The sequence below is a fragment of the Suillus plorans genome (assembly GCF_016647745.1).
Source record: "Suillus plorans strain S12 chromosome Unknown HD556scaffold_53, whole genome shotgun sequence".
Taxonomy (NCBI): Eukaryota; Fungi; Basidiomycota; class Agaricomycetes; order Boletales; family Suillaceae; genus Suillus; species Suillus plorans.
In genome coordinates, this window is record NW_024537437.1 from 1 (window position 1) to 26,851 (window position 26,851).

At 48.2% G+C, this 26,851-nt stretch overlaps 9 protein-coding genes across 9 annotated transcripts; 8 read left to right on the forward strand and 1 right to left on the reverse strand.

Annotated features, from left to right (window-relative positions):
- The first annotated feature begins 31 nt into the window (after positions 1-31).
- On the forward strand, positions 32-1,640 carry HD556DRAFT_1491358 (uncharacterized protein). Its single transcript, XM_041308797.1, has 4 exons — positions 32-450; positions 504-607; positions 663-836; positions 887-1,640. The coding sequence occupies exons 1-4, from the start codon at positions 116-118 to the stop codon at positions 1,618-1,620; spliced, it is 1,347 nt and encodes a 448-aa protein (XP_041157028.1). The 5' UTR covers positions 32-115; the 3' UTR covers positions 1,621-1,640.
- Positions 1,641-2,033: 393 nt separating this feature from the next.
- On the reverse strand, positions 2,034-3,024 carry HD556DRAFT_1491362 (uncharacterized protein; the record flags this gene model as incomplete). Its single annotated transcript, XM_041308798.1, has 6 exons — positions 2,034-2,278; positions 2,326-2,436; positions 2,487-2,549; positions 2,600-2,725; positions 2,786-2,878; positions 2,928-3,024. The coding sequence occupies 6 exons, from the start codon at positions 3,022-3,024 to the stop codon at positions 2,034-2,036; spliced, it is 735 nt and encodes a 244-aa protein (XP_041157029.1).
- A 159-nt stretch (positions 3,025-3,183) lies between these two features.
- Positions 3,184-5,696, forward strand: HD556DRAFT_1393792 (uncharacterized protein). The gene is made up of 8 exons (XM_041303621.1): positions 3,184-3,393; positions 3,448-4,026; positions 4,072-4,191; positions 4,244-4,273; positions 4,419-4,529; positions 4,579-4,972; positions 5,022-5,279; positions 5,345-5,696. Exons 1-8 carry the CDS (start codon positions 3,250-3,252, stop codon positions 5,614-5,616), a joined length of 1,908 nt encoding a protein of 635 aa, XP_041157030.1. The 5' UTR covers positions 3,184-3,249; the 3' UTR covers positions 5,617-5,696.
- A 1,710-nt stretch (positions 5,697-7,406) lies between these two features.
- On the forward strand, positions 7,407-8,085 carry HD556DRAFT_1446399 (uncharacterized protein; the record flags this gene model as incomplete). The annotated part of the gene is made up of 2 exons (XM_041307084.1): positions 7,407-7,644; positions 7,697-8,085. The coding sequence occupies 2 exons, from the start codon at positions 7,407-7,409 to the stop codon at positions 8,083-8,085; spliced, it is 627 nt and encodes a 208-aa protein (XP_041157031.1).
- Positions 8,086-8,752: 667 nt separating this feature from the next.
- On the forward strand, positions 8,753-11,569 carry HD556DRAFT_1310846 (uncharacterized protein; the record flags this gene model as incomplete). Its single annotated transcript, XM_041300462.1, is given in 8 exon segments — positions 8,753-8,755; positions 8,775-8,922; positions 8,974-9,221; positions 9,367-10,524; positions 10,700-10,876; positions 10,979-11,011; positions 11,054-11,215; positions 11,429-11,569. The coding sequence occupies 8 exon segments, from the start codon at positions 8,753-8,755 to the stop codon at positions 11,567-11,569; spliced, it is 2,070 nt and encodes a 689-aa protein (XP_041157032.1).
- Positions 11,570-12,247: 678 nt separating this feature from the next.
- Positions 12,248-12,955, forward strand: HD556DRAFT_1446401 (uncharacterized protein; the record flags this gene model as incomplete). The annotated part of the gene is made up of 2 exons (XM_041307085.1): positions 12,248-12,466; positions 12,533-12,955. 2 exons carry the CDS (start codon positions 12,248-12,250, stop codon positions 12,953-12,955), a joined length of 642 nt encoding a protein of 213 aa, XP_041157033.1.
- Positions 12,956-13,381: 426 nt separating this feature from the next.
- On the forward strand, positions 13,382-14,782 carry HD556DRAFT_1446402 (uncharacterized protein; the record flags this gene model as incomplete). Its single annotated transcript, XM_041307086.1, has 5 exons — positions 13,382-14,062; positions 14,108-14,296; positions 14,344-14,487; positions 14,537-14,570; positions 14,655-14,782. 5 exons carry the CDS (start codon positions 13,382-13,384, stop codon positions 14,780-14,782), a joined length of 1,176 nt encoding a protein of 391 aa, XP_041157034.1.
- A 4,378-nt stretch (positions 14,783-19,160) lies between these two features.
- HD556DRAFT_1310849 (uncharacterized protein) lies at positions 19,161-19,472 on the forward strand (the record flags this gene model as incomplete). The annotated part of the gene is made up of 1 exon (XM_041300463.1): positions 19,161-19,472. One exon carries the CDS (start codon positions 19,161-19,163, stop codon positions 19,470-19,472), a length of 312 nt encoding a protein of 103 aa, XP_041157035.1.
- Positions 19,473-21,944: 2,472 nt separating this feature from the next.
- Positions 21,945-22,684, forward strand: HD556DRAFT_1393797 (uncharacterized protein; the record flags this gene model as incomplete). Its single annotated transcript, XM_041303622.1, has 4 exons — positions 21,945-22,090; positions 22,114-22,274; positions 22,317-22,434; positions 22,504-22,684. Exons 1-4 carry the CDS (start codon positions 21,951-21,953, stop codon positions 22,682-22,684), a joined length of 600 nt encoding a protein of 199 aa, XP_041157036.1. The 5' UTR covers positions 21,945-21,950.
- Positions 22,685-26,851: the final 4,167 nt, after the last annotated feature.

Here is a 26,851-nt window from a genome sequence, read left to right on the forward strand (position 1 = left end):
TTCAACATCACATTTTTTCATCAAATCTTAGGTGTACAAGACTTGGTTGTTCAACAACAAGAAAAAGAAGGAAAGGAAGGACACCATCAAGTATGGGAGGAAATGGACGCCCAGGATGGTGGTCTACCAGCAGAAACGCAAAGAGGTGCTGAAGAGGATTGAGGACGAGTCGGGGGTAAAGCCCGGAGATCCTGGTATGTTCAAACATTATCAGGCGGCGGTGAAGAGAGTCATGGCTGAATTGGACGACAACGAGTTGGAGAAGGCAAAAGAAACAGTGGAAGAGTGGTCCAACAACTGTCCGCCTCCGGAGATACAAGCACAAGTCGCCCGTAAGAAGGGTCTGGCATATATGGAGCACTTTTCGAACGAGATGTGGAGGCAATGTGGGATGAGAGTTTTTGTGATGTCGGCTTGGAAGAATGAAAAGGGAGAGGTGCTGTTCGGGATGTGAGTACATTTACCCATTGACACAGATCTTTCATCTCAAAATATTCATGCAGGCATGATGATAACGAGGCCTTAGGAGACGGGGACAGCTTCATGAAGACGAAGGACTGGGAGGACATTGAGCCAGTGTGGCAGGAGTACGCGCAGGAACAGTTCGGTGAGTGTTTGAACCATGTATACCAGATTGAACATGTTGAGCATCACCATGATAGGTGCCGGGGCACAGGATGAAGGACGTCAGGTCAAGGGAGGTCGAAAAAGAATTCGAAAACCAGCTTTCGAACTCGAAATGGACGGGGAGGGTATGCCACTCCTTCCCGACATCACCGACACGAAACTTGAGGAGAAGAAGGCCATAGTGAGGGCCTTTCTTACATCACACTATCGTGAGTTTCTCGTCGCATCATCTGACAAATTGTTCAATGCATGGACACAGGGATATGTTCCGGGAAGGACAAGGCGGTTGTACCATGGAGTGCCATTGTACAAAGTCAGGATGACTTCATGGCCCGGACGTATCTTCCGGCAGATGTTGACTTGAAGGAGCCTTCAAAGCTGCAAAATTGGGACACGACTGCCTTGCTCCATTTCTGGCATGCTCGGCAGGAAACAGGAGAAGGTCCCACATCTCTGTTCAAAGCATGGAAGAACAAAGATGGGGACATGGTACCATCTGTCATATCTGGCAAGTCGCCCTCTCCTCAGACTAGTATAGTGAGAAAGCAGCAGAGGGTTACCATCCGAGGGCCTCGGGATTCGTCGACAGAAGCCGAGAGTGATAAGGAGAGTGCCACTAATCATACGGAGGATGATGTGGATGATGACCTGGCTGATGGGAGACATCCGCTGAAGAAACCCAGGACAGGAGGTCCTACACCAAAAGGGACGGCAGTCCCACATGCAATTCCAAAGCCTCGCCTGGCCAAGCCGGCCAAAAAAGGTGCATTACTGACATCAAGAATGGGCGACCTCCTTGCTGGGTTAAGTGAAGACGCGACCAGCGAAGTTAGAGAGGATGTTGAAATGGAAGAGAGTATCACGCCGCCGGCACAGAAAAGGGGGCGGGGCAAGAAAGTCACAGTTGAACCATCCACGAGGACAACCCGGAGTAAGTTGCAAATGCCAGTAGACAGTACACCTAGAGTAACCAGAGCACAGGGACGCACTTAATGTAGATATATCTTCCTGCCGTCATGTGTAATGTCATATGTGCTATTGTGTATATGTCAAAGTACTAACGACCTAATCTTAAATCCCAAATCTCCAGTACCAAGGCCTGAGTACCGAACCCCGAGTTCCGAACCCCGAACCCCAATCACCGGGCACCGAGTACCGAGCACAGAACACCGGGCAGCAAGGACTGAGTAGGTGGAGTATACAAGTACCAAGTACTAAGTACTGAGCAGGCAAAGTATACTGCACCGAACCCCGAGTACTGAACCCCGAACCCCGATCACCGGGCACCGAGTACCAAGTACTGAGTACCGAGTACCGAGCACAGAACACTGGGCAGCGAGGAAGGACTAAGTAATGAGTAGGTAAAGTATACTGCAATGTGTCTACTATCAGACATTGATCGATATTTACATGTTACTTGAGTCCTCAAAGAACTCAATGAGGGTATCTAATACCTTCAGCATTTTGGAGGTTGACTCCCTTACCCTTTGCATCCTCCAGAGGTTCGCATCTGCTTTCTGCAGTTTGTCGCATGTTTCAGCCCATGCCATCCTGAATGGTCTGTCAGCCTCAAGAAGTTGTGCTACTGTAGGGGCAGGAAGATTTCCATGACTCTGTTCGTAATCACCCAGGCGATCTACAATTGTTTGAACTTGCAGAACATTAGCAGAGATGAATAATCAACTGTTGTATACATACTTTCAGCTTGATCATAAGATCCGATTGGCATGAACTCCTGAACCATGGCACACAGTTCTTCATTGTTGAGTTCCGGCTCGGGCAATTGACGTTCAGGAGTTTCTGAATTCGCTTGGGAGATAACATGAATAGAACACATGACATGATATGAATACACGTACAAGGTATGGGTGCCTCTGGTACAGCCAGAGTGGCCGGATGAGGTTCGGGAGTCGATTCATTCACTGGGGAAATGCCATGAAAAATGAACATGAGATGAAAAGAATAACCTCACCAGCCATAGGAAAATCGGGTACAGCCGGAGCATCATCAGACGAAATAAAGGTATCCTCCGGACCAAGATACAAGTCCGGGTCATCGTACAGGGCCAGTCCATCTGCCAGGGCCGGATATGATGGATCTGGAAGTATGCGATGGATTTGCACATGTAGAATATGTACATTTGAATTGAGAAACATACCGGGAATTGCATTTAACGAATCCAAACCACCGGATGACCCAGAATCAGAGTCTAACTCATCATCCGGCCCAAGGTATATATCATCTAATGGATCTAAACCATGTAAGATCAATTCACTGAAATCAGCAGAAACAAAACATACCAAGGGACATCCGGGACTGGGAGGTCTCATCCACATCCATTGAGGTGGATTCAGTGACCGGAGGGTCATGGAATCTGACCCCAGGTTGAGAGCTCATGATATCTGATGAGCTGATGAACTGATGAACTGATTGATAACAGATAATGTTGAAGTTCAACACATGGCCGGCGATTGCCGAAAGTTGAACCATGACCAAACAAAGACAAACAATCAACGATTTTCAACATTGTCCTTCAATTGTATTGTTTCTTTGAAACTTCATTCTAGTGATAACAGATTTCACCCTGCTTTCAACATTCTCACATCTGTCAACTCAATCCAAATGTCTACTCCAGTTCAATCTTCATTGGCCGACCTCAAGGCATCCACTGCTCAACTTGTGGGCGTCATTGCCGGCGCCCGGCACGTCCCGGCCGGCTCAGTGCACGTCCACATTGCTCTGGCAAGGCAGGTCACCAATCGGTTGGTAAGTTGCACTTATTAAATTAGTTTACCATTGATGTTTCTAATATCCGGGTAGGCTGACATCATCCGGGTGCATGAGAAAGGGGATTACATCCCTGGCATTGTGGCTTCCTGTTCTAAGGAGCTGATGAGGGTGCGTTCCATGACTCCCCAGGTGTTGCCCAACTGGCACAGCATTGGCCATGATGATCCCCGGGTGGCTAGACACGCCTGGCGCAAGCAGGTCCGTGCCTGGGAGGCGTTGGGTGACAATTCCTGTGATCTCCCTGTTGTTTCTAATCCTTCCACTGGCCCACTGACTGTCAATCTTCCGTCTCCACCTGTCCCTTCCCCCGCACCTGTCCCTTTCCCCGCCACTGTCATTCACTCCCCTCCCGTCGTCGCCGGCAATGTCGCCGGACCTTCCGGCAAGACGACCTCCGAGTTCCGGGACAAAGGAAAAGGTAAGGCCATTTCTGTTGACTTGGAGACGGAAGTCGGAGGGAGCAACAAGAGGAAGTCCCCCATGATTTCTGGACACTCCTCCCAACCTCCAAAGTCGGCGATGAAGGGTCACAAGCGTGTCAAGTCAACTGGACCCCCCAAGTCAAAGCCGTTTGTGGAGTCGGAAGATGATGAAGACCCAATTGTTCAGGTATGTGTTCTGGCTCATTTGTGACATGCTCTCAATTTGTTGTAGCCAATTTCGCGTGGAGTGCCGGAGGTCGTCCTTCCCCAGCTCTCCACCATTGTTGTAAGGAAGCCCCAGTTGCCTCGTTCACCTGGTTCCCCCAAGAAGCAATCATTTGGGCCTGCTTCGGTAAGTCTGATTTAGTCGTCCGGAACTCATATATATGCTCATGTGTCCACAGCTGACTGCCGGCAAGCGTCCGGAGGTCATGGTGAGTCTTCCGGACAGGTCCGGAACTCGCATGTATCATTCATACTCATGCCCATCGCATTAGGAATCTCCCATCAGTTGTCCGGAGGCTTGGGTAAGTCTTACAAGCTCGCCCGGAATTCACATGTGTACTTACAATTTATCAGGCAACCTCCGGCAGTCGTCCGGAAGTTGAGGAGTCCACTGGTGATACTTCCAGCGCTTCGGACAGTGACCCTCCGGCCACTACCACATTTGATATCACCATTCCCGGCCCAGTGAGTGCTCAATTAATTCCCCTAGTCCATCTACTAACGGATACCACAGAACAACCCCTGCCATTATTGCGTCAAGGAGAATTGGCCCTGTGCGACTCGTTTGGACAAGAGGTCCAGCCTCCCCTGCTTGTCTTGCATCTGCTGCTCCACCAAGAAGATCAAATGCAACCCGGCATCTCTGGGATCCCCGCCCAAACGGACCCGAGGGAAGTCTACCACGGGACGGACGCGTTCCAAGACACCTGCCCCTGCTCCATCCACTGCTCCGTCTCCCTCCCGGTCAAGGGCCTGGACTCGTAGTCAATCTCGTGGCCCGTCCCGAACTCCGGCCATCGCTGCTGCAAGTACACCCCAGGTGCAGTCACGTGGTTGCAGCAAGACCATCACTACCAAGAAGACACCTGCACCTGCCCCTGCACCTGCCCCTGCACCTGCGCCAGCTCGTAAGTCACCCACACTTTTGATGACCGGCTGACCTTATTTTTTACTTAGCTGTTTGGTCTTTGAGTTCCGCAGTGCCTCGTGCAGCACTCGATGTTCCCATGCCGGATCTCCATTCCATGGCAATCGCGATTCTGGATGGTGCAGCTCGCATCGCTATTCTTGAGGCTCGGGTGCAGGAGCAGGATGCTAAGATTGATACCCTGCAATGCCTCCATGAGAGCCTCCGGCGCACGATGGTCGACCCGCACCCTTCATTTTCACTTCCGGACACACCGGCTGATGCAACAATCTTGCTTGATCAATCTGGTCCCCCCCGTCCATTTCACCCCTCCCCTCCACACTTTCCAACCTCATTGATTTGGACATGTCAGTCATGGAACCCACACCCTTGATGGTTGAGGATGGATCTGCTATGGTAGGTCTCATGGTTGAGCCCACCCAAGTTCAGCCTGAGGGTCCACAATCCTCCGGCGAAATTGTGCTCCCAGATGAACCAGGCAACCTCTTGCCAGAATCCTCCGGCAATATTGTGGTCCCTAATGAACCAGGTAACCTCCTGCCAGAATATGATTCCTCTGATGAGGATATGGATGTTGAGGGGAAGGTTGATCTTCCTGGTGAGGAGGTTGCAATGGCTACATAATTGCTCAGTGATAGATGTACATAAATCTTTTTCAATGCATGTTACCTATGCCACAATTGAATGATTCAATAATCAGTCCCGATATCCAGAACTTGAAACTGTAGATTGAGGTAGATATCACCCTACACCCTAACACCCGAATGTCAAATTTTCAGTGCCGAACCCCGAGTGCCGGGTGCCGGGTGCCGAGTCCCAAAGCCCGGAACTCAGGATTTGACATTTGAGATGAACGTCATTTTTCAAACATGTTTCTATCAACCTCCGTATATCTATAAACATTTTACTAACCTCCAAACCCCGAAATATATTTTTGTTGTCTCATACCGAGTTCCAAGTTCCGGGACCCCCGAACCCCGAAACCCGGCAGTCCACAATTTCGGGGTTCGGGAGTTGGGTCCCGGAACTCGGAACTCGGTATGTGAGACAAAAAATATATATTTCAAACACGGGTAAGTCAATGTGTTTGTCAATCAACTCGATTGTAAATTATATTTTATTGATCTCCCCAAATTTCCCAAGTTCCGAGTTCCGAGTTCCGGGACCCCCGAACCCCGAAACCCGGCAGTCCACAATTTCGGGGTTCGGGAGTTGGTAAAATGTGTATGGATAGATGAAAGGTTGATTTAAACATTTTTGAAAGATGTCCCATATGAAATGTCAAGTCCCAAGTTTCGATTTCCGGCTTTCTGGAGTCCCGAGTCCTGAAGCCCGAAGTCCTGAAACCCGGAGTCCCGAAACCCGGAGTTCAAAATTCGGGACTTAACATTTCATATGGGACATCTTTCAAAAATGTTTAAATCAACCTTTCATCTATCCATACACATTTTACCAACCCCCGAAACCCGAAATTGTGGACTGCCAGGTGTCGTGTTTCGGGGTTCGGGGGTCCCGGAACTCGGAACTCGGAACTTGGGAAATTTGGGGAGATCAATAAAATATAATTTACAATCGAGTTGATTGACGGACACATTGACTTACCCGTGTATGAAATATATTTTTGTCTCACATACCAAGTTCCGAGTTCCAGGACCCCCAAACCCCGAAACCCGACACCCGGCAGTCCACAATTTCGGGTTTCAGGGATTGGTAAATCTCGGTTTGGGGTTTTGCACTGAAAATTTGACATTTATATGTATCTAGGCTCACCCATATATGTACCCATCTATGTACAATTCCCCCACGTCAGCCCACCCGTCTATGTAATACATCCTATGTTGGCCCACCCATCTATATAATACATACTACGTCGGCCCACCCATCTATATAATTATACCCCACCTTGGCCCACCTGTCTATGTAATAAATATTTTATCACACCCTCGGCCCACCCGTATATGTAATACTTTTTATGTCGGCCCACCTGTATATGTAATACACCCCGCGTCAGCCCACCCATCTATGTAATATTCCCCTACCTCGGCCCACCCATATATGTAATACACCCCCGTCGGCCCACCCGTCTATATAACAATATTTGCCTTACATCTCTCTTCAGCCCAGCTGTCTATAATATCCTACTCTACATATTACCCTGATGGGCCCACCCATCTCCATGAATGATCATATTCCCCCGGCCCATCCGTCAACATCAAGGATATATATATCATTGGCATACATGGGCCCACCCGTCAACATCGGAAATAATATGTGTCCCGGCCCATCCGTCATCATCGAGAATATACACAACATGGGCCCATAATCCGCTGGCCCATCTCATATGGGATATTATGTAGGTCGGGTGGCCCGTATAATACGGAATTTGTCACTGAAGGGGCTTGCTCGCCAGCATCATGGTCAATCCCACTGACCTCAGGGCATATTTTGACGCCTGCACTGAATACCGGCTAAACGGCATCTGCACACCATTCTGGATGGACTGGCCGCTCGCTGATCCCTCAATCTTCCTGATGTCAGAAGCACTGCATCATTGGCACAAGGAGTTTTTCAACCATGACTGTCAGTGGTGTCTAGTAGCTGTTGGTGCCTCAGAACTTGATTTCTGGTTCTCGATCCTACAGCCTGTCACAGGTTATCTATCGCCACTTCGCTGGCAAAATCTCGAAACTCAAACAAGTCACAGGGAGAGGTCACCATGATATCCAATGCTACATCATTGGCCTGACATCCGGTGCAGCCCCTCATTGTTTTGTCATCGCAATCCGTGCCCTTATGGATGTTCAATATTTGGCACAGAGCCCTGCTTCCGATGATGACTTATTGGCAAGTATTGACCAAGCCCTTTGCACTTTCCATGAAAATAAGGACATCATCATGACTTTGGGCGCGCGGATGGGAACCAAGAAGCCTATTGATAACTGGTTTATTCCCAAACTAGAATTTCTTCAGAGCATCACTTTTGGCACACGCAACATGGGTGCTCTGATTCAGTGGTCTGCAGATGTGACCGAGCACGCCCATGTTTCAGAAATCAAGGACCCCACACGTCATACCAATACACTGGAAGCATGAAAGACTTTTTCAGCAAGAAAAATGTTGAAAATTTTGTAAAAAAGGTTTAAATACACCAAAATTAGTGGTGTATTTAAACCTTTTTTTACAAAATTTTCAACATTTTTCTTGCTGAAAAAGTCTTTCATGCTTCCAGTGATAACAATGACTATGATCCCCAGATCTGCCGGCATCTAGATTGAGATGAAAAGTTGCAATGTTTCGCAATCGCCACGATGCTGAAGAGTCATCGCACTTACCATGATCCCAATGACAGCCCTGGAGATGTTCCTGAGGAGGAAGATGAGGGGGCAATCGATTGCGACGAGCGGGAACAGGACGATCCATGAACTGCACTTCTAGAAGAAATGAACCACACCCACATCACCATGAATTACTTCAGCAAGGCAAGGCAAATAGTTGCTGCGAGGGATGGAGCTATTTCTCACCCTCCTTGAACATTTATTGCTGGTGGTACTGCAATCCACCTCAACTACAATCCTTCTCACACCAGAGTTAGCATTGATGACATCGCCACTGATTTCAACATACCAGATCTGCATGTAGCACTTTCAGAATTCTTGCTACATGACGTGAGGGAGAGAGGAGCAGTTTATGAGGTAGGGGGTCCAAGAAGAAGGCTGTTGATTGACCGTCCTCCAATCCTTCCATTTGACCGTGTTCAACTATGGTATACTATTCACCTTCAGCAAACATCTTTCCACAATTCTAGCATCACATTACCGGCTCAAACCATACACACATCTCCTCCTGGCCCTGGGTGGCCAAAAGGCCAACAGGACGCTGTCCTTGTCAATGTTGAAGGAGGGTCTGTGTGGCCTGAATCAGGTCTAACAGGTGAGAATTTCTTTATTGATATGAACACATACAAACCTTCATGCTTTGAAGGTCATGCAATATGTGAATTGCACCTCATCATGCGTCCAACACCTCGAAGAGGTTCTCACATCACTTGGAAAGATCAATATCTGTGCTATGTGCAGGTTCTGACCATTGGTTCAGTCGATCCTGCCACTGAGATGATCATTCTGAAATGTGTCAAGCATACTGATGGCACTCCCGTTGGTAATATTGTTCCCCTGTGTCAACTTCGTTCTTTTATCAGCCTCATCCCTCGGCTAGGGGATGTGGCAGATGTACGATTCATGAAAGCAACATCTATGCACTATTCTCAATCATTTCTTTTGAACAAGTACTTTTATAAAGATTTTTATTATGCCCGTTATTATGCTTCACATAGATAGCTAGATGAAATGTGATAGCATTCTGTTCTTGATTTAGGTCAATCTTTGTGCGGAAAAAACCAATGTGCAGCTCTGCGGCTCAAAGCAATTCAGTGAAGGCCCAAGCTCTGTTGTTAGTGTCATGACATCGGCATCAACATCCTTCATGTTAAATTATCTTCTTGCAACAGTTACTACCTCCATCCCTGCCAGTGGCAACTTTACACATCGGAAGCAGGATTACATGGACGAGTTGATGAAGCACGAACTACTAGTAGGCCCAGATAACAATTTAATGGGCAGCAAACGAGTTCTGTGGGAGGAGGGCATACAAGGCTGCACATTGTCCATCCTCGACATCCTTATTCCGCGATCTAGTCTTAAAATTCAAGATATTCATAAAATCAAGTATATCAAGAAGAAGGACAATTATATCATACACGGTTTATCTGTATTGCCAAATCCACGGAGTATCACTTCGCAATGGAGGCTTACCCATGCCTTTGATGGTCCACTGAAGAAGACGAAATGGAACCAGCAGGAATCACAGATTGATACAGAGGAGGAGGAGGAGGAGAAGGAGGAGGCAGATGGAAGCCTCAGTGTAGGCAAAGATATGCTGGAGATGGATGGCAGCTGGTTGCAAAGATCGTATCAGACTGGAGAAAAACATCCAATCCTGGCTATAAAGGCATTGGAAGAGAAGAATTTGGAGCGCCTCTTCAGAAGTGTCTGCTATGACATGCGTAACAAGGTCAAATCCAAGATGGGCTCGCTGCCCTTCCACGTTCTACCAGAACCACGATACTGGTCTTCAGAGTTCTCCAACATTGCTGTACCGGACGCCACTGATTCCAGGAAACCTGATCTAGTCCTTATGGACTATAGACTGCAGAAGTGCAGTAGGAAGGAGAAGAGTTGGGCGGATGTTCTGACAGGAGTAGAGATCACCATCTCAGAACTGGCGGAGGGAAAGGGCATACCAATATTCTTGGGGGTTGCAACCAAAGGCTACCTTATAATGTGCAAACAGCTGTGGCATCATTTAGTTCTTCTTTTCAGTATTGCAAACTTCAAGCTTCATGCCCATTACTTGGACCGTTCTGGAATGATCATCTCAGCACCCATGCCAATCGGTCGAGATGCTGTACATTTTGCCGATGTCTTAAACATGGAAGCCACTCTGCTCTTGGTCTTGATCCCACCATTCATGTTTGTAACACCCTCTGCTCCATCGCTGCTCATGCTAATTTACTGGGGGGGTTGATTCCATACCAGCCGAAGCAGCGGGTTGGGTTATAGGCGATGAAGGTGAGGTGTATTGGATTATGGCTATTCTGTGGAAAAGTCATGGTCTTTTTTCATGCGGAACTGTTTGTTATCGTGTCCAGGACAATGATGGACAGGAGTATGTGTTGAAGGACTGTTGGGTAGATGAGGACAAACTAGAGCAAGAGGTCAATTTTCTCCGAGCCGTCGATGGTGTTCCAAATGTGGTCCGGCTAAGAAAACATTGGGACATAAAGTATGATGGATGTGTCGACAGCACAGCACACATTTGTGACCATGTCTGTGATCACCTCCCAGATTCACCTATACCAACAAGATTCACCGTCGCATGCTTTTGACTCCCTGTGGACTCCCGCTAACCAACTTCAAGTCTATACCAGAGCTGGTCAATGTTTTTTGTGACCTTGTTGTTGGTGAGTTCCCCTGGTGGTCACCTAAATTTCTGGTGCTGAAAGATACTGGTAACCCACAAAACAATAACGACACAGCGGAAGGTTCTTCATGGAGATCTCAGTCCCAACAACCTCATCATATTCAAGGGAAAAGGCTACTTTATTGACTTCGACCATGCCAAATTCATCCAATTTATCAATCAAGCAAAGAATTCGCGTGGAACAGTAAGTTTGAAATTGATATATTCTGTATTCTTCTTGATCTTGTTCGAAGGGAATGATACCGTACATATCCTACCGCCTTCTCAAGCTGATGGGAGGCACTCTGATTCCTGACTCAATCGAACACAAGGCCTCCAATAACCTTGAGTCACTCTTCTATATTCTCCTTGAATTTACGATCATATACGATGGGCCTGGCGGCCTAATCACAAACAGGGGGGTGCCCCCAAGAACTCCCGTAGATGGCATAAAGCCTATGTTGCGATGGACAAGGATGGTCTCGGGACTAGTGGATCCCTCAAGAAAGAATTTCTGATGGACACAGCTCTGCATTATGAGCCTGCACCATATTTCTGAGCTTGCCATCCCATCCTTGAGGACTGGCGCATAGCAATTGGTGATGCGATAAGGAACCAAAAGGACATCTCTCACGACAAAATTTGTGAGATCATACAACGGGGGCTGGATAACATCTGCAACTTTTCCAGTCCTCAGATGGCACCGCCAATTCCATCTACCAGTCTATTAGGTTCCTCAGCTTCTTCTTCAGCCATGGTCCTGGTTCTGCAGCCTCGTCATTCCAGCCGGATAACACCTTCTTCACATTCATTGGTGCCATCTATTTCTTTGACATCGTTCGCACATCCCCCCTCCCTCTCCGCCTCAGGCTGCTTCGAGTGATTGACCTCGTTGTTCCAGGCAGAAGAAGAAGCATGTTTCCATGTACTGATGTGTAAGCCCTGTGATGGGTTATCCACTTCTCACGGAACTCAAGAAAGTTATCATCTCTATTGCGAAGCAATGAGACAGTATTGTATCCGGTGCAATTGCACAAATACTGACAGGAACATCATTGAAGCTGATCAAGTCCTGGCGACTATCAGTTCAACATCTGTACTTAAGTCTACTCATACACAGAAAACTTGTGCATTCTTACTCAGCTCGAATCGTTTTATTACATAATCAGGATTTGCTATATCATGCAAGTGAATATTCCAAAATACGCCTGTGAGCCAACCTCCACCACCAATTTCAATGCCTCCCAGGAAGAAAGCCAGACATATTTCTCCAGGAAACAATTCCAGGAAGGATGCTGAGCCCTCTCGACGGAGTGTACAATCAAATCGAGGTGTTGGAGGTCATGTAGCCCAGCTGCAAAAAGCTGGTGAGATGGTGATGGCCCCAACAAGGCAAAGGAAGGGCGCTATTGAAATGAGTGATTCAGAAGAAAATCCAATGGCTCCTTTGCAAGTCGTGAGAGCAAAGAAAAAAACAAATGTTCTATTCGAGCTACTCAGCTAACAATGAACATTATTGCAGGCTCCTGCAAAGGCCAAAGCTGTACAGCCAGAATGCCAATGTGCTCGCTCTCCACATCCATTCCTCCACACTGCACACCATTCTGATAGGTTTTGGTTCAAGCTGCCGTCTGCTACTGACAGTCGGGACCTAACCGGACCTGGTCGCAGCCAGAACAAGACTAGAGAGATGGAGCAAGACTCACCTGATCGTGACGAGCTCGAGTACGACACTTACGACAATGACATGCAAGACAATGAAGATCTTTTCAGAAATCCTGATGACAGCTACCAGCAACATGAACAAGACAAACAAGACAAACTAGATGGCGAACATGGCGAACATGATGACAAACAAGAAGATGAGCAGGACAACAAGCAGGACAACAAGCAGGACAACAATCAGGACAAATATGAACAACAAGACTATGAACAAGATAAATAAACACAGTGAACAATATTCAAGGGAGGTTCTGCAAATGGGTCGTTATGATGATGATGATGATCTGATGGAATCAGACCGAAACCAAGGCGAGGATTCCCAAGCAGACAATGAACGTAATGATCTGGGTGTTTTTGATGTCCTTGAGTGGCACCAGGCGAAAAATGGACGGCACAAGGCTCCTTCACCAAGCTGTCTATCAAGTGTAACCTTTTTTTCACACTTGAACTTGCAAACACTGACTTGCCCTAGTCCTCTCTTAGGCACTCGCATCCATGTTCTCGCTCGAAGTCTCCCCATCAATACACAAACAAACGCATAAGTTCTCATTTTTACCAAAGCATGTTTCTAATCTCCTCCAACTAGGTGTCTCATCGCCGATCTATTGAGAGTACCCGTGCTCCATCCACTCATGTAAAACCTCTGCACATGGCTCAAAATGCGCTGTCTACAAAATGTTCTGTTCAAAGACCTCCAAGTCAGGGTTCTTCTGCTTCTCGCTCCAAGTCTCTGCATCCAGACATTTCTCGTGCTTCCACCCGTGGACTGTCTCCTCGTTGGCGCTCCCCAACTCAATCAACCCTTGTCAGTGGCTCTAAATCTCCATGTTCAAGCATTTCTCGTACTTCCACCAGTAGACTAGCTTCATCATCCAGTCACACACAGCCCCCCTTTCGTAGGTGCTCCTTATCAAAGGCTCCACCTAGCCATGTTGCTTGGTCAGGTCATGCGCCTTCCCCTTCTCCTACTTCAGGCCATTCTCAATCTTGTAGTCTTACGCCTGATGAGGGTGACCAGCCCAAGCACCAAGTGGAAAGGGCAAGCAAACAAGTAAACCCCTCGAAGCTTGGATTTTACCCAACCTGTTGGCAGACATTTCTTCAGGCGGCAAAGTTGGAAATGCACTTGCAGGCTGTACTAACGCACCCAATTCCAGAGCATCGTGATGCGGTAGGACTCGCATGGGAAGTCCTGGATGCAGAGTTATGGAAATACCACTCGAAGAAGATTAGGTTGGACAACGGTAAGTCCCTCCATACTACCGGAGGTTATCGCAATCTGGTGTCCCTAGGATATTTCCTGGAATATCATGACCAGATGTCACACTTGGTGAGTTCAGGTACTGTCTGGATGTACTAGCTGACAAGTCATCAGCTCTGCGATGACTTGTTTACATTCCAGACAGAACTCAAGAAAGTTGTCATCTCTATTGCGAAACAACTATACAACATCTTCCCGAGAAGCAGTGTGATGCACAAGGACTTGGTGCAGAAATGTGTTACTGAAGCAGCGTCTAAACTGATCAAGTCCAGTGACTACCTTCGGCTTCCTGACTCATCTGAGGTTGGTGATGACTGTGGGGCAGCAACTTATTGTATTTATTTTTTTAGGGCAGGTACAAGAACTTCGCATTGCAGGTTCTTAAAGATGGATGTCTAGATTTTTACTACAGCAACGGCAAAAAAGCATTGAAGTTGACAGAGGAATTTCAATGCTCAATTCCCATCAATGGCCTCATTCTCGTAGCCGTGGTTGTATGATTATTTTAATCCATTTATTCCCACTGCTGATCAGTCTCCACAGGTGAAGGGCATTCTGAGTGGTTTCCGTGAAACCGGTACAGACAAAGTCCAAGATCTCTCTGCTGATAAATGCAGATCTGATTTCAACTCCCTATGAAAATCCATTGATACATTGATAGATATTCCTGAGCATCGTCAAGAGCTGAAAGAGATGTTGGAGGAATGGGTCGAGTTTGGGATGATGAGTGGGGTTCGCAATGGTTCAGACAGCGGCTCAGCTGAAGAGGATGTCAACATCATTATATAGCACTTTAGTAATAGTCTTTTGAATTGCATCATTGTTGTGCGGTCTATCCAATTGTCTCTCATTTGTCAACACTGTTTAGTTTGTCTAGGTCTGTCTACATTGTCCAACCTGTCCTATCTGTCCAGTGTGGACACACTGTGCCTATATGTACAGATTGTAACCCTCTGTTACAAGCTTGTAAAGAGGAGACTTTGTTGTAGATTTGTGCTGTTCATACAAGCCTGTATAATCTTGTACAATGACCCCCTAGTTTGCTGATGGGGCTTGGTGGAACACGTCACATGAGTGTGGGGTTACGGCATTGAAGACACTGAAGGTGTTGATCAACGGTGCATTTTCATGAAAGGGCCTACTAGGTCCGTAACAGGCCCTTGGCTCATTTTCTGGAGGGTCTAGAATCTCTTCATCATCCAAAACAAAGCCTGATGTAGCCAGTCTCCGATCCGCTCTATTGCTATTTTGCTCAGAATGCGCATTATTTTTGCATTCAATGAGCTCACGCAATGAGACGTCATTGCAATTCCTGTTCTTTACTAACCCGTCAACTAATCTATCAGTGTCAGCTCGGTTATGGTTGGAGCCACCGGGGTTTAGGGCAGATGTGTCTTTACCCCCCACCCCGCTCGGCAATCCAGAATTTGATGCGACATTAGTCATTGTAAACGAGAATACATATTAAATAGATGGGAGCAGAGGAATTCTCTTCCAAGAGATCTAGGCAAGCTAATGCAAGATGAAAACGAGATGGAAGACACATGTTGGCAAAACACTGTCTTACGACACACATTCACTCACTTAGTAAGCACTTGTTTGAGTAAAATGTTTGCAGGCTCACATAGGACTCAAATGGCACCCTGCTTATACAATTCGGTCGTGTGCTGGCTCTTGTGCGGCACAAATCAAGATAAGCATCTTTATATATGCTACCAATTATGATCAACAGTTTGGAAAGCAAATTCAGAGGGAGTGGTGGGTGAGAGCAAGGAATGAGAAGGATAATGAGCGAGGGTTTGAAGGATGCCAAGCTCAATGAGTTGTGGGCAGGTCAATTACGCTAACCCCCAGCTGTGCCGAGAAACTCCCACAGGCGACGTCTCAGCACCTGTACAATCGTAAAAGTCAGGGATTTAGCTGACTCTAAGGCTATTCTACATAGACTCTGGGGCCAAAGTCTTGGGCCGGTCTGGGGCTTCAGTGGCTGACTTCAGGCAGAGTTCAAACAGGAAAAGTGTCATGTGTCAATAGCTAACACAAGCTTTCCCGCCACTGCTGCCTTCCTGCCAATGCAAATGCTTCCTGTTGGAAGTCAACATCGTCATTGTTTCTATTTTTATCTTTGCGATTCCAGACTATTTACATTACTTTATAACTCAGTTGTTTCACGTTATTTGTACCTCAGCGCTTCTCTCCACAACGCTGAGGTACGTATTATGTTCAGCTTGCACGCCGCCTCATTCTCACTATGTTTTCACTCTAGAACTGTCCTTTAGGTATTATTAATATTGGCGCTTCTCTCCACGACGCTGAGAACTGTCCTTTAGTCCAATGTTCTACAGGTTATGAGCCCTGGCCCATATTGAGCCATCAGACAGAACTATAAGGACATAATCCACTCACGCCAACTCACCGCTCATACATCTCGCTCTTCCTTCATGGTGGCATCACTATGGGGAAACTCAATCACATTCCGGAATTGCTGGGCTCAGAAAATTATGTTGGATGGTCAACGAAGACTCAATATGCATTAGCATGCGAGGACTTATGGTGCCATATCAACACAACTGCCGATCCTGCAGATATTCTCGGAACACCATCCTTGATGCCCATCCCAGTCGATCCAGCTAATGTCACACCTGTCGAATTGGCAGCGATGCATGAATGGCTGTTAAACGATATGAAGGCTAAAGATCTCATCACCCGCCGCCTTAGTCCATCTGTCGGATCACTCATTTCATGCTCTCATACTGTCACTGCTCATAAAGCATAGCAAACTCTTGCAGAGCACTTCAACCGTACAGATACAAGCGCTCAATATCAACTACGTCAACGGCTTGATGCCCTTCAAATGAAGGATTCTGCTGACATGACAAATTATGTCGGTCAGCACGCCATGCTCCATGAATGGCTTCATGACTCTGGGGCCCCTCTGCGGGATAGTGATGCTATCTACAGTATTCTCATTGGGCTCCCTCAGACGCCCATCTGGCAACAGTTCAAATCAATGCTCGAACAATGGATGCATGATGAGATCATGCCTGCGACTGCTATGCGACCCTGCACCTTCACCGTCGAGAGCTGTGTCTCCTGCATCACAGCAGAGGCTGCGCATCATGTCCATGTGCATGCTGTACATTCTGCTCATCCCGGCTCGGAATATGCCAATGCAACCTCCACCAATACAACTGCACCTGGCATCAACTCTATTACTGGCCTCCAGAAACACAGACACAATCCAGACGGAGTGTTCTGCACAACACCTGGATGCAATAAAGGGGATCACGACCATGCACACTGTTATGGGAAAGGAGGCGGGATGGAGGGTCAGGCTCCGTGGATGCAGAATAAGCGTAAGGACTCCCCTGTTGCGGCAGTTGTGACTGCATCATCGTCGTCTACACCTGCACTGACTCCTCCCCTAGCACATCCTGCCATTGCAGCGGCAGTAACTGGGCTCAACAGCCTGATGGCAGACATGTCGTTCGCCTCCATTGCTGACATCCCAGATGAAGTTGTTTGTGCGACCTCTCTTCCGTTCTCAACCATACTGGACTTGGGGACTACTGTCACCCTTGTCAAGGATAAACAGTTCTTCCATTCATACTCCACGGAAGGATCAGTTTCTGTCTGCACTGCCAACCATGGGATACTTGAGACGACGGGACGTGGGACATGCATGGCATGGCTCACCATTGGAAAACAACGTCTGTGTATCAAGCTCTCCAATTGTCTGCATGCGCCCAACGCAATGCTCAATCTGCTGTCTGTGAGTTGCATGAATGTGAAGGGGTGGGATGTTAACTTCAAATCGAACATGACATGCGAGCTTGCTCACAAGGGCGACAGCCTGGGCGCCATTCCAGCTATGGGAAAACTTTATGCACTCGATCTCGAGTTCATCGCCCCCCCGTCATCTTCACATATGGCTACTTGCAACATGGAATTGTCCGTGTTTACTGACGTTCCTCACACTCTTGACTTGTGGCACGCCCGAATTGGGCATCTCGGCAAAGACGCTGTTCTGTGTCTGAGTCAAATGGCTAAGGGGGTGACAATCGACTCTACAGACCCATTATCGCATTGCGAATCGTGCATCATGGTGAAACATCCTCGGCAACCCTTCCATCCCTCAGAGACAAAGCGAGCACCTGCTTTCCTGGACCTCATTCACAGTAATGTCTGCAGCCCAATCCCCACCACTACTCCCCACAGCAAACACTACTTCATCGTGTTCCTGGACGACCACACGCACACCCTGGACCTGCAACTATTAGCTTCCAAGGATCAGGCTCTCGATGCATGGCGACTGCTACACACGCGATGGGAGAATATGTCGGGCTCACACGTGAAAGCATTTAGAAGTGACAACGGGGGGGAATTTATTAATGAGGCCTTCACGATGCACCTAGAGGAGACCGGGGTCCAGCGTCAACGCTCCGCCCCATATGCTCATCAGCAGAACGGGAAAGCGGAGAGGGTGATGCGTACGATCGAAGGTCGTATGTATGCGATGCTGGACTTTGCGCGTCTGCCTCCAGGACTTTGGGGGGAGGCGGCTCTTACCGCATGCTACCTATTTAACAGGATGGAGTCTCGTGCCCTTCCTCCGGGCAAAACTCCCTATGAGATGTTGCACGGTGTCCAACCAAATCTCGCTCACCTTTGTGTGTTTGGGGTGCAATGTTTCGCCTGAATCCCTTCAGAACTCCAACATAAACTCGGTCCCCGGTCGCAAGAGTCCATATTCATGGGGTATCCACCAGGAGTGAAAGCCTGGAGGTGTTGTGATGCCGTCACTGGTGCTTTCTTCAATTCCCGAGATGACATTTTTGACGAAAATCTTTCCAACCGCCCTTTTCCTGACAGTGATGATGAGGATGACCCTGTCATCAACTCGCCCAGTCCACGCACGGCTCCCTCACACTCGCCCATCATCCCTTCCCCAGCCCAGACCACCACCAGCCCTCCTCACGTGTCCATCATTCATCGGTCGGGGCGGATCCCTGTGCAAACCGAGAAAGGTCAGACATATAAGGATCACATTGCCGCTGACAAAGCCCGTCTTACTCATCAGCAGGAGATTTGTGCTGCACGCCTCAACGGCACTCCACCTCCCACCAGTTCTCCTGACCCCATTGATCCACCCATCATCACCACACCAATGCCCATGCCTGACCTTCCTTCGCCTGAGGTAATTGACCCAGACACTATCATTCCGGATCATGACGAGGTCGGTTTTCCACAAGTCATCGCTAACCTTATCATTGTGGAGATCACGACACTCTCAGTACGCAGCGACACATGGAGGAATCCCCTTGCAGAAGGGTATGACTTGTGTATGCCACCGGCAATGTATGATGAAGCAGCGCGACGTCCAGACTGTGACTACTGGCTCGCGGCCATGCGGAAGGAGATGAATCTGATGTTGGAGATGAACGTGTACGAGCTCGTACCTTTGCCCATGAACCGATGAGCCATCGGCTGTCACTGGGTACTTGAATTCAAGGAGGATTTGAAGGGAGGGTCCATCTTCAAGGCCAGACTGGTGGCACAGGGTTTTTCGCAAATCCCTGGTGTTGATTTTGGGAGAACCTTTGCCCCCGTCACCAAATTTGTGTCCATCCGAGTCCTAGCAGCCTATGCAGCAGCAAATGACTGGGAGTTGGACTGCTTTGACGCGTGACACGCATTCCTCTGGGGAAAACTCCAGGAAGATGTTTACATGCACCAACCGCCGGGCTTCGAGCGCACCGGACACAATGGTGCACATCTGGTCGCTCATCTTCTATCCTCACTCTATGGACTAAAGCAAGCTGCGTACGACTGGTACGAGCTGCTGTGCGAGGTCCTCCAGCATCTTGGCTTCCTCCAGTGTGAGAGGCAGATTATGCTGTTTTCATTTTTGATCACACTGATGGCAAGGGGACGCGAATTGTCTGCATCATCGCGTGGCACATAGATGACGGCCTCGCAGGGTCGAATAGCTGTATGTTCCTCGATCGTACTAAGTTGCAGATAGCTGAACGATTCGGAATCACTGACCTGGGACCCGTCACGAAGTACCTGGGTGTGCAATTTGTTAGAGATCGTAAGACGCGGGAGTTGTGGATGCATCAGGAGGATTATATCTTGTACTTGCTCGAGGAACATGGGATGACCTCGTGCAACCCCGTGTCCCTCCCCATGGATCCTTCATTTCCTTTTGGACATCCAATGGATGTCTTCCCACACGTCGAAGACCTCCAAATGGAGTACAGAAAGCTGGTCGGCGAGCTGCTTTATCTTGCAATGTACACAAGGCTCGATATCGCCAGGCTCTCTGTAATGCGCCTTTCTCAGCACAACTCATCTCCAAAAGCTAAACATTATGCGGGCACCAAACACGTACTTCGGTACCTGGCCAGAATGGTCATGATGAGGACCCACTATGGGGGTGCAGGCATCAATCCTAATCTTCATGGCTTCTCCGATTCCGATTGGGCCTCGTGTCCTGAAGATCATGTGTCAGTGTCAGGATATGTTTGGTTTCTTAATGGCGGCCCAATATCCCACTCCGCAAAGAAACAAACGACACAGACTTTGTCGTCAACAGAAGCCGAGTATATGGCACTTACAGCGGCTATTCAGGATGGCATTTGGTTGAAGTCACTCTTCAAATGCTTGAAATTCACGTTGTCCCTACCTTTACAGCTCTTTGCCGACAATGTGGGCGCCATCGCGTTATCCGAGGAAGCCGCAAATCATATACGTACAAAACACATCGACCTCTGCTACCATTTCATCAGACGTCACATCGAAGCAAATATGTTCCTACCAATCTGGCTATCAACTCACAAAAACACCGCAGACATTTTCACTAAAGTCTTGCCCTGTCCCGCGTTCGTGCATCATTGCTCCGGATTGTCCTTGGTGTGTTGTTAAGAGGGAGCAGCTTCAATGTTGTCTCATTGAGGGGGTGTATTGGAAGTCAACATCGTCATCATTTCTATTTTTATCTTTGCGATTCCGGACTCTTTACATTACTTTATAACTCAGTTGTTTCACGTTATTTGTACCTCAGCACTTCTCTCCACAACGCTGAGGTACGTATTATGTTCAGCTTGCACGCCACCTCATTCTCACTATGTTTTCACTCTAGAACTGTCCTTTAGGTATTATTAATATTAGTGCTTCTCTCCACGACGCTGAGAACTGTCCTTTAGTCCAACATTCTACACTTCCCACCCGCCCGCCATCTGCTGTTGGAATGCTGCATTCGTGCTCCGCTCAAAATGCACACTATCAGTAGCCTTTGTTGTCCATTTCCTGCACATCTGCCCTTCTTAACTGCCTTCCTTTTCTAGGGCTAATACTTGCACAACCGCCCGCCTGCCTGATTCCCTGTCAGTGCTGTTTGGACGGGCAGGAGGAGCACAGCAGCAGGCAAGCGGCGCGAGGGGGTGGGAGATTGTGTCAGCCGTGACGCTTTGTCATCGAAGAATGTTTGAACTCCGTCTGAAGTCAGCTGCCGAAGCCCCAGACCGGCCCAAGACTTTGGCCCCAGAGTCTATGTAGAGTAACCCTAGAGTCGGCCATTTCCCGGACGTTCTCGTACAATCAGACTACTGGCAAATACAACTGCACAGTGAATAGAAGAAGCCTTTTTGAAACGCATTCGATGTCACATATATATGTACTATCTATGTAATATATAGACCTACAAGTTGCTACCATTATGCACAGCTATTTACAATTTTGTATAATACTCTACGCTCACATCCCCAGGTGCAAAGCTTGTGAGTATTGTAAATAACTTGTTCAACGGAATGGTTCAGTGACTTCAGTCAATGGTTGTGAGAAGTAAGAAGCAGTTCGTTGCACTTCCACTGGAGATAAATGTCAACGCCGGGCTCACATCAGTCGATGACGATTAAGAGTGTACTCACTGATGCCAGTGGCTTTCTTGGACCGGATGTTGAAGGTCGGGCTATCCACTGTCATGCCAGGGCCGAAATACATGACATTGTCGCGACTCATGGTGGGAGCTGTCTGCGGGTGGCGAGCGCTCGTGGACGGCTGCAGTCCCTGTGGTGAGATCCTAGGAGATGGATCGTCACGGGATATAACCGCTAAAGAATTGATCAGTATGCAGATCTAGGCTCGAAAACATATGGCTTACTTGCTCCGGTTGCCCCCTCGGAGTCAATGTTAAATGTAGGTGACCCAACAGACAATTGTTGGTCGAATATCATGCAGTTTGTGTCGCCAGGCGATGCAAGTGGACTTCTCTCCGCGGGTGCTAATTTTCATGGCCTCATTATTGAACATGAAGGTTAAGATGGGATGCACGTACCTGCGGAGGTGCTCCAGGTTGTTTGTTGGACTACAGGAATACTGGCGGAGACTACAGAATTGCTTGTGCCTGTTAAAAGGCCGGGAGTGCTCGGGTACGAGTCGTTTCCGCCTGTCGTGGCAAGAATGGGATTGGACTGAGCTGAAATAGAAATTTCGGATGGGACCCTGAGAGATGGGTCGGGATCAATCAGCGCGATGGATGATTTGAAAGATTCGGGGGTAGCTAATTTACGGCACTCAGTCTTGAGCTACAACAACGGTAGACAGCGCCTACCTATAGCTGCTGGAGCTCTCATGAATTCATCTTGTTTGTATTTGATGAACACCCTCTGTAAACTGTTATTAAAATAGTTCTCGCTGAATTTAGGAAGAACGAACCTCTACCCTCGACTGGAAGACCTCGCACTTCTCGAGTAGCTCGGGCAAGGTGCTATTAAAACATTTGCTCTTGTCCTTGGTCGCCTGAACATGAGCATCTGCAAGACTATCAACCATTAAAATGTAGTATACAATACGACAAGATGCATATATTGTACCTGGTGTATTCATCCATCAAAGACGATCGCTCCTCTTGGGTCAGCAACTCCTTGTTGGCAATGCAGAGGTCAAGGACAGCTGACAGGACGTTCTTGATATCGGCGAAGACCCGCTCGCGAGCATCGCGTGGAGTATAGAGGTTCTTGAAGGAAACCATAATGTAGTTCTAATGGAATCTAGTGATATGATGAATCTGTGGAGTATGTTGATGGGGATCTAGCTCACATTCAGTCTGGTATTTCTACTCCTGCGAAACCCGACACAGCACCACTAAGCCAGCGTTCGGCCTCGAGTTTCCCTCGCAACGTCGAGCATGGACAGAACAAGGAGACCGAAGTTATCTTGTCGTGGTTTTGGTATCATTCAAGTCAGTGGGAACATGCGCCCACAAATTACAATGCCCAACAGCGTCACACGATTATATGCACCGAGAAGTCTATTAAAGCTGCAAGTTCGCAGTTAAGCACTTCCGCTCCCTTGGAAGACATTCACGACGGTTGTACTTCGGAAACCCGGCAAACCGAATTACACGGTCCCTAAAGCCTATCGTCCCATCGCCCTCCTTAACACCACATGCAAGCTCCTTACCGCCGTGGTTGCCGAACAGCTGACGTACTTATTAGAACACCATCACCTTCTGCCGAACACCCATTTCGGTGGCCGACCAGGAAGATCCACTACCGACTCTCTTCACCTCCTGGAACACACCATCAAAAATGCGTGGCGTTCTCATAAAGTTGCCTCGGTGCTATTCTTAGACATCGAGGGGGCCTTCCCGAACGCGGTCACCAAACGGCTGCTACACAACATGCGGAATCGACGCTTGCCCTCAGCATTGGTCGACTTCACGGAGCAGGTCCTCACGGACCGCAAGACGCAGCTACACTTCGACGGGTACACTTCAGACTGGATCAACATCAATAATGGTATAGGACAGGGCGATCCCCTTTCAATGATTTTATATATTATATATAGTGCTGATCTTGTAGACATCGCGAAACCCCGACATGGACGCGCGTCCCTAACCGAACTAACCCTTGCTTTTGTAGACGACACGGCCCTAGTGGCCATAGGTAAGGATTTCCACGAGACTCACCGCATCCTCAAAGACATGCTCGAACGACGGAATGGGGCCTTCGACTGGTCACGAGACCACAACTCAAAATTCGAGACTAACAAATTCGCACTGATTGATTTCTCCATGAACAGACAAAGAGAGCGCCCTGTGTTGCATCTCCGAGGCGCCGTTATTCATCCTTCTCCCACTCATCGTTTCTTAGGTGTCATTCTCGATCAGGAGTTGAGATGGAAAGCTCAGGTTGACAACGCGCTGGCCAAGGGATTAGCTTATGTTCTACAGCTTCGACGACTTTCCACCATGTCTAAAGGCATCCCACTTCGTCTCATGAGGCAGCTTTACCAAGCCACCGCCGTCCCCAAGATGCTATACGCGGCTGACCTTTGGTTTACACCAGCATATCGTGAAGGCACTAACACCCTGCAGCGAGGATCCCTAGGAGTGGCCATAAAACTCACCTCTATCCAGCGCATCGCTGCCATTGCCATGACCGGGGCTATGCGCAGCACTGCTACTGACGTGCTCGAAGTACATGCTAACCTCCTGCCGATGGCCCTATTGCTCCAGAACACGTGCCATCGTGCTATCATCCGAATGTCCGCACACCCTGATACTCATCCTCTTTACACTGCAGTCAGAACCGCCGCTAGTCGTTATGTTTCGTCCCATCGCTCCTCCCTCCATCGTCTCACCCGATTTTACCAAATCAACCCCTCCGACATTGAAACCCTCATCCCAGCTCGTCGTGCACCCACCTCCTCCAATCTCTATGATACGCACATTGCTGCCTCCCGCGAAGACGCTATCAACGAACATCACGACCTACCAGACGACATTCAAGTTTTCAGCGACGGCTCCGGACATGATGGCCATATAGGCGCCGCAGCCATTCTATTCCGTGCAGGCAAAACCCCACGCACTCTGCGCTATTACCTAGGCAAGGACGAAGATCACACTGTATTTGAAGCCGAAATGGTCGGCCTGACCCTAGCCGCCAAACTGATCGCCACTGAACGAGATCTCACGTTCCCTATCTCCATCTCCGTCGACAACCAGGCAGCCATCTTATCCGGTGAGAGCTTTTACTCTAATCCAGGTTCATATCTAGCAATGAAATTTCAGAATCTCCTACAGAAGATCAAACGCGCAAACCCAGGTCTCAAACTAACGCTCCGCTGGGTCCCAGGACATGAGGGGGTACACGGGAATGAGGAGGCAGACAAAGCAGCGAAAGTAGCGGCTGAGGGAAGGAACCGCAATAGCCCTCGTGAGCTTCTCCCCAAATACCTTCGTAACAATACACTGCCGCTCAGCCTTTCAGCTATCAAGCAAGCCCATCGAGAACGCACGCACGCCAAGTGGGCCGACCTATGGTCCACCTCCCCCCGCTTCCAACATATCCAACATATAGACCCCTCTGCCATCAAACGTTCATTTCTCAAGCTCACCTCGCCATTCTCTAAACGTCTCACCGGTCTCATCATTGGCCTACGCACCCGTCACCTACCACTCAACCAACACCTGTTCCGACTCACGAAAACTGACTCTCCCGATTGTCCTCATTGCCCGTATATTGATGAAACTGTCCCTCACTATCTATTTGAATGCCCGCATTATCTCGCAGCTCGTCAAGTCATGTCCCAGGCCCTGGGACGGAAATCCACCTCGTTATCGCACATCCTAACCGACCCAGAAGCCATTGTCATCCTTGTCCGATATGTTAACCAAACTCGTCGATTAAAATCCACGCTAGGTGAAATCTCGCTACCTAAAACCTGACCTTTCTGACACACCCTAATATCCAGCTACTACTCTACTGTCACTTGACTCCCTCCATAATATCATATCCTCCCCTAATCTCAACCCTAACAGCTCGCCTACACGAGATCTTCGGTCTCACCTTGGGGATTCAGCCAGCAAGACGCGGATATAGGACTCCCCGACACCTTGGACCACCTGTCTCTCAGTCCATCTAGGAAGCGCACCCTAGCTTCTATGTCTCCTCGATTCTTATATCCACTTTACTCTTACTGCACACTCCAACTGATCTCTGTTTGGCTCGCGAAAGCGACCGAGCATGCGTTATACGTTTACCGATAGCCTCTACACAAGCAATCTTACTTATAGTCATCCCATAGTGTACCACATCGCCCATCTAAAACGGCCGGCGGGAACGGCGGACTGGTGGGGTACGCCTTACACCAGGGCATTTGGGGATGTAACGAAGGGACGGAGCATGGGGCTCCCTGACTAGACAGTACTGTCCTACATAGAGTACATCTCTCAATGGACAAAAAACTGGATCAAAAAAAAAAAAAAAAAAAAAAAAAAAAAAAAGCACTTCCGCTGTTGTGCATACCACCAAATATTAATGCTCATGCACAAGCGTCATGTTGGGTTTACACAGGTTTACTGCCCTCGCGGAGTAGAACTAATCTGTCACAAATACCTATTTGAAATAACTATCACGGTGCGGGGTTTTAACCGCGCGCCTTCGGCGATTACAAGGCAATATCATTATGTCATGGATGCAAGGGACCCGCGTTGCTTAACCGTACCATAAATTGATTAATGGGGTTATTAATATGTTATATTATAGTATTATATTTCCTTGTCCTGCAACTCACAAGAATCTCCAAGGTGTCTGATTGATTTGTTCCATGGCCGTGCAGGCTGTCAATGAAAATATCGACCAGGTGTTTGCAGGCTTAGCGCATTATTTTCTGACCCGCATCAAGGCTCCTTTAGTAAGATATTGTTCCAAAAATAATGATAAGTGGCACCAAATAATAATATTAATACGGCCGCATCAAGGTGCAATCAAAGCATTTACACTGGAAGTCAGCACTGCCACTTGGCCTTATCCCACACTCCACCAGCCAATTCCCAAGGTACTTCTGCTG

Coding starts and splice junctions, on each gene's coding strand:
- HD556DRAFT_1491358 (XM_041308797.1), top strand. CDS start 116: ATGGTGGTCTACCAGCAGAAACGCAAAGAGGTGCTGAAGAGGATTGAG. Junction 451..503: donor GGAGAGGTGCTGTTCGGGAT/GTGAGTACATTT, acceptor ATATTCATGCAG/GCATGATGATAACGAGGCCT. Junction 608..662: donor GTACGCGCAGGAACAGTTCG/GTGAGTGTTTGA, acceptor TCACCATGATAG/GTGCCGGGGCACAGGATGAA.
- HD556DRAFT_1393792 (XM_041303621.1), top strand. CDS start 3,250: ATGTCTACTCCAGTTCAATCTTCATTGGCCGACCTCAAGGCATCCACT. Junction 4,973..5,021: donor CCCTGCACCTGCGCCAGCTC/GTAAGTCACCCA, acceptor TTTTTTACTTAG/CTGTTTGGTCTTTGAGTTCC. Junction 5,280..5,344: donor AATCTTGCTTGATCAATCTG/GTCCCCCCCGTC, acceptor TGGACATGTCAG/TCATGGAACCCACACCCTTG.